At 36.0% G+C, this 12,503-nt stretch overlaps 1 protein-coding gene across 7 annotated transcripts in view; it reads left to right on the top strand.

Moving 5' to 3' along the window:
* Positions 1 to 12,503, top strand: part of LOC143147301 (uncharacterized) — a 44,954-nt gene that overhangs the window by 1,619 nt on the left and 30,832 nt on the right. For 2 of the 7 annotated variants that reach the window (XM_076312425.1, XM_076312431.1), the window contains exons 1-7: positions 872 to 1,123; positions 2,957 to 3,040; positions 3,680 to 4,251; positions 6,864 to 6,974; positions 8,590 to 8,681; positions 11,328 to 11,420; positions 11,509 to 11,612. In XM_076312425.1, coding sequence (XP_076168540.1) covers positions 3,695 to 4,251; positions 6,864 to 6,974; positions 8,590 to 8,681; positions 11,328 to 11,420; positions 11,509 to 11,612 — 957 coding nt within the window. In that variant the 5' untranslated portion in view covers positions 872 to 1,123; positions 2,957 to 3,040; positions 3,680 to 3,694. Of the gene's footprint in view, positions 1 to 871; positions 1,124 to 2,956; positions 3,041 to 3,679; positions 4,252 to 6,863; positions 6,975 to 8,589; positions 8,682 to 11,327; positions 11,421 to 11,508; positions 11,613 to 12,503 lie in introns of those variants that run through there. The other 5 variants (XM_076312426.1, XM_076312427.1, XM_076312429.1 and 2 more) reach the window with 4 other exon arrangements.

Raw genomic sequence — 12,503 nt, 5'->3', positions numbered from 1 at the left:
CAACTGCTAAAAATTTATTTGCTGAAATATCAGATGATTTATGAATAATTGAAAAAAAAATAAGTATTTTAAGTTTTTTGTGATTTCATTAAGTGAATTTTAACCAAGACAGTGTTCTTAATTTTTAGAAGGATCTTGTAAATCTAAATCTGAATTTGAAACTAGCACTACTTTGTCTTTTATCTGAATGATCAAATGTGGCTTATGAGTTGGAAGGTCGAAAATCAAGATCAATGCGATTTTTACTTTCAATAGTTCATTTACATATATCTTTTATTACATGATTTACTAAACTTTTTTCTTTTTGCTTCAAAGTCGAATTAAAATTTACAAAGTTTTCCTTGCGACTTGGTCATGTTTAAATGGAAAATCTAAATGATATTTTTAACAAAGAATTGGACACGTTTTCGTTCATAAAATGAATAAAAACACTTCAAGCCAAGAACTAATGAGTAGAAAGAATATTCTGTCTGGGAAAAAAAGACAATCGAGAAAGGCCGAGAAACAGATCGTCCAGTCTTCCCCGATTGTTTTTTGCTTTATTATAGAACTCCTCCAATCCAAACATTGATGCCAACTTTTACATCTTACAAAATCAAATTCAGATCACTAAATATGATATATATGGAAAATAAAAAATTCTCGTATGTTCAACTCTTATGTTGCTATTATGGTTGTCATTATTATTATTATTATTCGAAAGGACGAAAGTACTAGATTTGTTAGCGAACGTACCAAATGCTAGAAATTTATAAAAAGTACTATATTCAGTACAAAAGTGCTAACAGTGGTCACACTGCACTGAGGGTGCGCGCGGGGAGATCAGTCGTGTGGAAGAGGCTAACGCCCAGCTGCCCGGCAGATCGCGGGTTCGTACGTTCGCGATAACGCTGGACCGCCAAAAGGACTTTGTGTCCGATTTTTAATCGTTGCGAGACGCCGTATGCCGTACGTCGTGTGTCTCGGTGGGTTCTCTTTGCGCGTTGGCCCTCGCCACGACTGAGGCTACCCTCGAACGAGCTCGCACATCGCTGCGATAACATCGCCTAACGAGACAATACCTGTGCCCTGAATTGTGCCGAAGAGAGGAGATCGACGATTATTCCTCGGTTCGTAACCCGATGTAAGCAGGTTTATTCGACCGCTCGATTAGGATGACTCGCTCGATCAATACTGTCATGCCCGCTTGTTTTAGTCTTCGATCCCAAGAATAATTCCTTTTCGAACAGTTTCATTTGTTTTTTTTTCTATTTTTTTTTTGAATCAAACGATACGCGAAATTATCAATGGCACGTTACTGGATCCCTGATATTGATATAGGACGTAGTATTATTGTTGACATCCGGTATTAAAGTGTTACGGGATCGAGGAATTCCCGGTTTGTTTGTTCCGGAGTGTACGTTGAAATGCACCTTGAACGACAATGGCGCTATCGCCCCTGTTGCATGTGTTGAGAACAATTAACGTTCAGCATGCAAGAGACAAGGGTCGTTCTGGTTTTATTTTTTGCTTTGTTATTACTTGTATCGTGATTTAATATTTCACAAAAAGGCGAAAGGTAGGAAAAGAACACCATTCGAATTGTTTACATATTTACGAATATTTGTACAATGCATACGCTTCGAACGTTTTCCAAATGTTTCGAAGGTCTTGATTGATCTCTGTTGTAGTAATAAGTGTTTGGATTGGATTGTTTTGTTTCCTGTTTCTCTATCGAGCTCGCAATCGATTACAAAATTAAAATTTATGAATGATACTGTGTGAAGTGTCATCGAATCGAAGATTATTTTTAATTGGCAACGCTTCAGAATGACAAAACTGTCTTTCGAGTTCTTTATTTCGCGCGCTGTAAATCATTTAACAACGCTAAAGTAGGATTTCCACTTTTGCCAAGAATTAATTATTTTCACGGTAGATGTTTACTATACCCAAGTTATAGTTGGTGTTGTTCGAGACCTAAGGTTTTTATAAGCCGTACTTTTTGAGAATATCTTTTGAGAACCAAAACTACGTACTTGAAAGCAGAGATGGCAAAAATTTCTTATCTCAATAAAAATTTCGAACAACAAATAAAAGATATACGACTTTCGATCTGGTATTTGTTCAATGGAAATTCTAATCCGAATTATAAAATGAAATTATATATCACGTTGAACGAATAATAACCGATCCGAACAATTGTTCTGCCTAATAAACATTACGAATTTATTATTATACGATGCTTTAACTCGTCATTTATTATTCGAATAAAATGTTGCTTATCTTTGAGAGAGGCGTGATAGGAATAACGAATCAATTCTAACAACATTATCGGGGTACAGTGTGATTACCACTTAAACGCTATTTCGAACACCCCCGTTCCAATCATGTCATCGATCAACTGACTAATTAAAAATTTGTGTTTGGCAACTAATGGTCCGTGACGTGGGCGCGGGTAATTTAAATAAAGCCGGTGTTAGAGTGTGTTTACGGTTTTACGCTATTTGCAATTTAGACGTCTCCATTTATACAAATTAAAAATAAATTAAATCAAAGCGTTTAAGTTTCAAGTAACATGTATCGCGCCAGATGTAATAATATTTTGACGCATAATAATATTATTGTGCACATTACCCAATAAGCTCAAGTACAGTTCTTTTAAAGAGACAAAAATCTCGTTGGTAATTTTATCAGTCTCTATCAGTTTCTATGGGAAACTACGCTCAGATATGATAATCCTCGTTTTAAATATCTGACAAACTATTGACCATCTATATTTACAGCCAAATATAGATGAAATATTTTTCCACTATCCACTTAACCAACTGAGTTATATTCGACCAAAAGCTGCTCGTAATATAATATACGAATCGTCGAGAGAAAAAAACAAAATTAGAAATTTCAGTATTTGAAAAAAAAACATTTACTGTGTAAACTGTCAGTCCCTGTTACAATGTCGCTATTTGTATCGATACAGGAAGAATGCAAGCATCCAGTTGCCTGGATAATTTTACCGATGTCGACAAGTGGTTGAACGAGTAAATCTATCCAGACCTATTGCGTGAGTGCTAAAATCTGCTTGTTAGTAGCGACAGTACCGTCCCGACAGATTATTAGAGATTACTTTAATATACTTAAAAAATTTTACTCTAAAGAACTATATTTTTTTATAATTTAACATTTATAACATTTCTTTTACTTTAAGACTCGCGTTTCAATATCTAACTTTAGTTTACCACAAAAACAATATAGTTCTAAAAGTACTTTTAAAGAAAAATATAGTTCACTATAGATTTGAAAGTACTTTTAAAGAAAAATATAGTTCACTATAGATCTGAAAGTACTTTTAAAGAAAAATATAGTTCACTATACTTCTAAAGGTACTTTTAAAGAAAAATATAGTTCACTACACTTCTAAAAATACTTTTAAAGAAAAATTTGGTTTATTATAATTCTAAAAGTACTTTTAAAGAAAAATATAGTTCAGTATAGTCCTAAAAGTACTTTTTAAATGCCTCCACTAGTACAATTACGTACATATATTTTTTACAAAACATACAAGCGACAATAAGTACAAGGCCCTTGGACAATACACCAACAATAGGTACAAATTGTCTGGGACAAGTACCCCAAATGCTAAGGGCGGTACTGTGTAACCAGGGGGGGGGGGGTTGGATAATTCACGGAATTGTTCATCTAGACCCCGTTCCCGAAGATGAGATCCACGGTGGCCGGTAGCGTCGGCCTTCTCTCCTATCTATGGTGTTTCACCGTGACCGGAGTGTACGCGACGGAGGTGTCGTGTGGCGACCGTCTGACCGCGTTCATGGGTGTCATCCAGACCCCGAATTTCCCGGGTCCGTTCCCGGTCCCCATCAAGTGTCGTTGGGTGATCGACGTCTCCGAGCTTCCATCGATAAACAGCTCCGTGGTCGTCTACCTGACGCAACTGTACGTCTACAAGGGCCTCAGGTTCACCGAGTACGCGTACTACGAGTCCGAGAGCATGAACTTCGGCGCGACGTTGCTCAAGGAGATCACCGAGTGCAACGTGTTCGAGTACCGCTGGTTCCGAACTTTTCGTTCGTTCCTCGTGGTGGAATTCGAGCTGGACAGACTCGAGGGCAATCACGTACGCGTGCTGAACGACCTGCTGGACGTGTACGGGTTCAACGTCACGTACCAGATGACCGAGGACGAGCCGAATTCGGACTCCTGTTCCGTCCAGCACTGTTCCTATACCGGGAACTGTCTCGTTTCAGCGGACTATACGTGAGTTTTCACACTCGTGGCTCGATTGTACACGCTCGACCGGAGCCGCCTCGTTTATAGCTGGGCAGACTGTAGCAGGCATTTCGATCGATTAACCCTCCGTTAACCGATCCTTTTAGCGGACGCGTGCTTGGATCGGTGTAGATCCGGTTTACCTTTTTTTTTCATTTCTATATATTATTTATATTCTATTTATTAATTCGATATTCTATTAGGTTATTCGGAAAGTCATTTCGGTTTTTTTTTTTTTTGATGAAAATGAAACACGATTTTTTTAGAGTGTATAAACATTTTATTAAAGTATATACTCTCCATTTTGGAAAACGAAATCACTTTCCGAACAACCCAATATTTTATTATTGTGTAGACCGCGTTGTCGATATTGATAGTTTTCCATATCGAATTACTCATTGCGAATCTAGGAGATCGACGAGCGTGGGTCAGCTGTGACCCACGCTCGGTTCCCGGAAAATCACTAGAGAGTTAAACTTTGCTTTTGGTACTCGAATTATCGAATTTAAATGCATAGTTTCTTGAAGTTCAAAATCGTTAAAAATCTATTTACGATCCATCGTGTCGTGGAAACCGTTTGACAAATTTATGCGTACCGTGTACAGAAAATGGTGTTACGGGTAGTTTGTAAATTGGTGAATTGATCGAGAACTTTGCGATAACGATAGCTCGATGGAAATTACGATCGATTTTCATCGTTGGATAAACTTGCATTAAAAAGTAAAAAGTTTTTGAAAGGCGCAAATATTATTTGGCTGCCTAGTTTTGTTTCTTTTTTTTTTTTGTAAGAAATTAAACCGTGTACTTGTCGTAATACGATTCTTGAAATTTTTGCTCCTTTTTACTCGTTGATAAATAATAGGGGGCGGTTTTATGAAAGTTTGCACCAGAGCTGTCCATTATCAGGTGCCAGCTCTACTCTTGACTCTTTCTTATGACTCAACGCTTTGCCAACCGACCGAGTTTCGTTTTTCTAAAGAAAGTACTGCACATTTTTCGCTCCGCTCGATACCTTAAGACGATATTCCAGTAATTTGGTTTCAAAAAATTTATTTTTTTCTTTCACATTGTCTCAGCGTATATATCTTCGATAATATTTACGCAAAAGAATTTCCTCGAGTATGCAAAATTAGTTCAGTTGTAGACATTTAAGGACAAAAATTTTCAACGCATTTTTCTCAGAAATGCATTTTTTAAACTGGCTGACAGTACATCTCAAATTCTAGTCGATCGATTTACTTCGACTCTGGAGAGAACAAAGACCGATTTCTTTCGTTGCATTTTTTTGCAAGGATGAAAAGTTTAAACTCGATTGAAAAATTTGTAAAATTGACGGAGTTTATGAGATAATGGGTTAAGTTTCGGTACTTAGTAAAACGAATCTACGATTTTTGTACAGTACAAGTTTCAAAATTAAGGTCGTATGAACATCTGCGGATGTCTTGTGACATTTATTCGTTTCGTTTATAACGCAATTGTACACTGAGCGGCACAAAACTTGGTACTAGTACGCGTCACAGTGGCGGGAAGGGTTACAATTGGTCGAATGCGGGTCACCTTTGTCGCTCCACCAATTGATAGCCCCTTCCCCCCTCTCTAACGTAAGCTGGTCACGTTTCGTGCCGCCCACTGTACTATTTTACGTGTTTGTCATATTTTATACGCGAAAGAAATAGTGTCCCGAAGAAAAGAAACCGTGTACAAAGATCGAAACGTTAAACATTAAAAAATGAATTCTCTTTTGGTTTATTTTCCAAATCCTCATTTACAGTGACGGATCTAGACTTGTCGGAGCCTGAGGTTAATTACTTGGAAGGATTTTTTCTCTCGAGGAATATTAAAAAATTAACACACGAATAACAGTTTAAGCGTTTTCGAATTTTTTTTGTTATTGACGAAAAGAAAATATCTGCTCTCATCGAACAAGAACTTTTACTTATTCTTAGCGGTGCTTCTAACGAGAGAACTTTTATTATATAAATTCAATTTCAACCGTTTCGAAGGAATCTATTGAAAAAGTTTCTTAACTATCTCGATTCCTGATTAAATAATTTTTACAATTAATAAACTTCGAAGGTCCTCGAAGAAACTATTACTACATAAAAATTCCATTTCAACTGTTTCGGGAGAATAAATAATTTTTACAGTTTCTGGAACTTCGAAGGTCCTTGAAGAAACTATTACTACATAAACGTTCCATTTCAATTGTTTCGGGGGAATCAATTGAAAAAGTTTCTCAACTGTCTCGATTCCTGATAAAATAATTTTCACAATTTATGAAAATTCAAAAGTTCCTAGACAACTGTCCAAGTTTCCCTAAATCCGATTAAGCCTTATAACGATTCACCTCGCGATTTCTGATGTTTGCACGGGGCTTGTCTCGCGGTTAAGAGTTTCGAAACTTCCTCTCGTGGAAGATGAACGGGAGACAGAGTCGAAATCCCGTGGATGGTAGTTTCACGTTGAAACCACGCGATATCGTATCAGCTCATGAATCATTAATGCGTCCCGGGGTTTCCGTCGATTTGTCTGTCGTCCCCAGGAGCTTTGTTCATAGCGCCTGTACAAATAACGAGATCCCCCGTTGGTATTCTTCACAGGAACTTCTGGTGCGATTGCTTTGAGGGTTTCAACGGGAAAAACTGCAACGAAGGACCCCTCTGCTTCGACGACAGACGCAATCCTGTGTGCCAAAATGGCGGCACTTGCAAGTACGACCCATTTAGAATTATTCGGAATTCGTAATATTTTTCTCTCACCTTTTTTCCTACTGTATTATGTGTATGTATATCACTCAATATCTTTTCTTTGTTTAGTTTGCCTTATATATATATTTTTTTAAATGTATTTTTATGGTATTTTTTGTACCAAAGAGGTCTCTCGGTAATACAAATATTATTATTGCAGTATTGTTTGCTAATATGTACACATATATCATAAGTGATCTTGTAGTACCTTTTTATAGTTAAGTTTGTTTTATATTTTTATTTATCGATTTGATCTTGTGTACCTTAAAGGTGATCTTATAGTACCTTTTTATAGTTGAGTTTGTTTTATATTTTTATTTACTCTGTGTTCAAATATACATTGTACATATTATATATTTTATACCAAAGAGGCCTCTCGATGATAATAATAATAATGTCGTATAATACTGTAGAGTCGTACCACGAATTTCGGTCATTTAACTTTTTGCCTTTATTATTGCAAATAGGGCACATAAAGTAAAATGTATGTCTTTGAATCAGAGATGAAAAAAAGTTTATTCGAACAATAGTCGACAAATTTCGATTTGTTGACTGCAAAATATTCTATTCTATATAATTTAAAAGATGGTTCAATTTTCATTAGTATTAATAGAATCGATAAAATCAAATTGTAATCAACGTTATTTATCTCATACGGTTTTCAGTCCAATATACAATTACACGTATAAATAAAGCGTGTACAGTCAAAGTACAAAGAAATTAACTGTAATGTACGCAAAAAATATAAAAGTAAAGGACACACATACTTGAAAGTTAATAAGAGATGTTACAACAAAGAGTTAAAACAGAGTTCCACGTATTTCGAAACACGCTTATCTCAGCGTACAATGTAATTAACGTAATAATCGTTATTAACAGGATGGAATCATTTAAATCGCAATGTGTTCGTAATTCTCAGAACTGCATTCCTACAATTGGCAATCGAACCCAAAAGGAAAAAGAAAAAACGAATTTCAGATGCTGTTAAACGAAAACAGTCTTGCAAAAATTATAATATAAATAATTCCTAAATGAATGTACTATTGTTCGAAATTTGTGTCTGTTGGGTTGTTCGGGAAGTCATTTCGTTTTCCAAAACGGAGAATATATAATTTAATAAAATATACAATTTAATAAAATGTTTACACACTTTAAAAAAATCGTGTTTCATTTTCACCAAAAAAAAAAAAAACGAAATTACTTTCCGAACAATTCGATAGTTAAAAATATTGTCCAATCTTTGAATTAACGTACCTTTTATCTAACCCTGCAACTAACTCGGAACTCTTATTATTATTATCATTGTCGATTGATCGTGAGTGTCCAATAGTGATTGCGAGATAGTCGAATGAATATGGGTCGACGGCCGGGGTATTCCCGCGTCGCTGAACTTCTTGCGAACCGGAAGCGCGAGCGTCCGTGATAAGCAAACCTTTTGGATCCTTTGTTCCTAGTCCATAAAAGACGGGGGATCCTTTTCCTTTTTTTTTTACCGGAGAAACTTTTTCTCCACAAATTTTCCACGACTTACCAGCAAACTGATCGAGCGACAAATAACAAACTCGTTCAACTGTCGCAGGCAAATTGGAGCGGAAGCGATGAACTGCCATTGCCTCGACGGCTACGTTGGACGTCACTGCGAAATTCGTCTTCTAGAGAACAAGGATGAAGGTAACGTTTGCTTCTTATACAGGATGAATTACTTTGTTCATTTATTTTTGTTTCTGTAAGTGTGCTTATCGTACAGGATAGATTACTTTATTTATTTCTTTTTGTTTCTGTACATGTGCTTCTTGTACGAGATAGATTACTTTATTTATTTATTTTCATTTCTGTACATGTGCTTATTGTACAAGATAGATTATTTGTTTATTTTTTTGTTGTTTCTGTAAGTGTGCTTATTGTACAGGATAGATTACTTTATTTATTTCTTTTGATTTCTGTACATATGCTTCTTGGACAGGATGGATTACTTGTTTATTTATTTCTCTTTGTTTGTATTCTTGTACGACATCTTTATTGCTCAAAATGTAGAAAAAAAGTACAAGTGAATGAGACGTATGTACTGTTCGTTCGCGAGAAGAAGGCAGACGAGCTTCTCTATCCCCACTTTGCAGTCTAGTAGCTCCCCCACCATCGTACGCATCGTCGCTATTGGTCGAGAAGGGTAATGTAGATTAACAGCCGCCAGTAGCGACAACACGCACGATGGTGGGGGTACTAGTAGATTATAAACTAAACTGGGAATGTAAACACTTGTTTGCTTTCTTCTCGAGGTCAAACAGTACATTGGATTGCACAAAATTTATGTCAGTATTAGACACACGTTAGAAAGACGAGAAGGCTTCCTATTGGTAGAATGTGAGTCACCAATGTTACTACAGAACACGAGGATGACGATAATGTTCGTTTCTTGTACAGGTTAGACCACTTGTTTATTATTATTAGTTTTTCTCGTTGTACTCTTATTTAACAGTATTATTATTCAAAATGGAAAAAAGAAATACAAATGCATGAGATCTAGGTACACTTGGTGGAACAAAATTTGTCAATGACACACGGATCGCAGAGACAAAAAGATTTCTGATTAATTAGTATTTAAATCGTGAGTCATCAATGTCGTATGAGTTCTGATTCCTTTCGTGCGCACCAGTATACACGTTAAGGCAGGAACTTAATTAATAAACGCACTAATTAACGAATACAGAGGTTGCCTGTACATGCGTGACAGTTTAAATAATTACCAAACGGTAGGTAATTATCTAAACGAATATGAAAAAAAGACGCAAGATTTTTTCCTCATTTTTCACGTAGAATTAAATATTGTGCCAGATTCATTGTATCTATAACTGTTGAGAAAATAATCTTCTGTCAATACGGCCCTGGTGCAGTCACGTGGTTTTGTTTACACACACTTTATCTTTGAACGAAACAGACAATACTGTCGTATAATTGAAACACTGTTTCGAAAACGACAGTTTTATTCTCTCGCGTTTTTTTTTTTTTTTTCGTATTAAATTTTTGTTCATTTTTATCGTAATACTTGATATCTTGACGCAAACGCAAATTGAAAACCTCCGAACGTATAAATTTGCTAATTCTTCGTAAACATAATTAACATTCATCATAAATGAATGGAATATGAACTTTTTTCTGCGTCGTCTATTCTGATCCTTTTGACTCATCGAATAGATATACTCTAACAAAAAAGAATCAGCGTACGTTCACTCAATAACAACCAGGTTTACGTTTAGGTAAATCTAGTTGAAATCTACTAATCAATATCGCGTGTACTTTTTGGAAAATTTGATCATCCTCGTACTGAAATATAATCGATTTAATTGATCAAAGTAGAACGTCATTGTACTCTTTGAATTTATCTTTTCACTCTTTATAAAAATACATAAAAATGAATATAGAATTCTCAAAAAAAAAAAAACGAAGATTATTTTATTTGCTTCTTTAACATACCTGAAATATAGATGACCTCATTTGCACGGTCCACCCTGTATATATAATTATTTACTCTAGTTCCCGCTGCAATTGTAATATTTGTATACGTACGAAACAAATTTGTACAACGAACATATATATATACATATACATATACTTAAATGAATTAGGAGGGAGGTGTGGATAAAGTGTTATTGCAGATAATTTCATGGAAGTATATAATCCTGAGTGTATAGCACCAGTATACATATTATGAAGATGGAATCAAGAATAATACAAATGTTAATTTAGCTTTCAGTATTATTCCGATACGATTGAAATAATTTCAGTTTTTCCTCATAATACGGAAGTATTTCGCCACTTCGTACGTGAAACAAATTTTATCTACCTAATCAAGTTTTATTCACCATTAATATAAACCTAATACATAGGATTATAATTCACTTAATATATAGGACGATCGATTAAAAAATTCTATACAATTTATCCAAAAAAAAAAAGGCGAAACATTTTTCTCAAAAAGTTACCTTAATGCCAAAGTTCGTTTCCGTGTCGAATTGAGTCGAAACCACATTGTGCATCACAACTTGTGCACCACGTTGCACAAGCTGGTATCCAACAATAAGTAAATTACCCAAAAATAACATGCGTTACTTTTTCGAGGAATCGTACGTATTCGGGTGTTCTGGTATAATCGGACACCCTGTAGACGAATGTTTGCTCTTCTCGCCGGATAGAAAATCGACAGATAATTTCTCGATGAGTCATCTCACGCGTTCGCGTGCGAATCGCGCGCACGTGAGTCATTCACGGGAATCGGGAGTCGTGGCGCACGTCGGGTTCAATGGTTTCGCTTGTTCGTAGAATGCAGACCGGAGGATTGCATAATGCAGTGCCCTTACAACGAGGCGGACCGGCAACCTTGCGTCTGCAGAAACGGTACAAAAATTTACAACAGTGAGTACCAATTACGGTTACGTTCGTTTCGCCCGTCGGATTTCCCGTAAATCGAATTGAGTAACCATCGGGGGAAAAACTGTTGCAGATCGTTCGAGATACCAGTGCAGAATAAAATTATCGAACATGACGTCTTTGAGAACCATGCTACGGGCGCCACACGACTATCTCGAGTCTTACATGGAGAAACAGGTGAGCGAATGTTTGAATGTTGAATGAACCGAACGCTAAGAGATTCTTCACACGTATAGATTATCCAAATTACCTGTACCGGCGGTGCCTCTTAAACTTTCTTGAACTCTTCTCGTTGGACGAAAATTATTAACGATCTGTTCTCGTTCGTGAAGTCCATCGATATTATAAATTCTCGACAGACGCGACGATCTGTACGCGCGTAAAATATTTCGATACTTTGGGGACGATGATGGAAAACTTGTGTATTTCGATGTCGATTCTACCTCGGGTCTGTTTTGACCCACGCTTGCGGCAGCCTCGTCGATCCCCATGATTCGCGACGAGTAATTTAAATCGAGAATTAAAAGCAAATTTTAACTTTCGGGTGTTCGATCGTTAACGGAGCGTGGGTCCGTTTTGACCCACGCCGGTCAAAGCCTCGTCCATCTCCTCGACTCGCGATGAGTCGATGAAACGAGAAAATAGAAGAAAAAAAAGGTAGATCGGAAAGTTAATAATATTATTTTAGATGAAATCAAAGGAAACACGTGGTAAACGATCTTTCGGTTCTTATTCAATTTTTACATATATTTATGAGCGAATGTTACTGAGAAGTATTATATAATTGTACAGTTTTAATTATAAATATAAATTATATAAATTGTACAATTATAATTTACATAATTTATAATATAATATGTACGTATAACATGTAATAAATACGTATAAATTATACAATTTATAATTGTACAATTTTGTAAGAGTTTTGTAATAAATTGTGAAATTAATTTGGCACGAGGGCTAAAATTTTCGGCAACCTTAGAGAAATTTTCACGCGATTTTTATGTGGTTTAAGAAACTCCGGTATATGTAAATGGGATTCGAATCGACGTCGTTAATTAACGAAAA

The sequence above is a fragment of the Ptiloglossa arizonensis genome, chromosome 5, assembly GCF_051014685.1.
Source record: "Ptiloglossa arizonensis isolate GNS036 chromosome 5, iyPtiAriz1_principal, whole genome shotgun sequence".
NCBI lineage: Eukaryota > Metazoa > Arthropoda > Insecta > Hymenoptera > Colletidae > Ptiloglossa > Ptiloglossa arizonensis.
The sequence above is the reverse complement of the archived record's forward strand: the minus strand, read 5'-3'. Positions and strand labels throughout refer to the sequence as shown.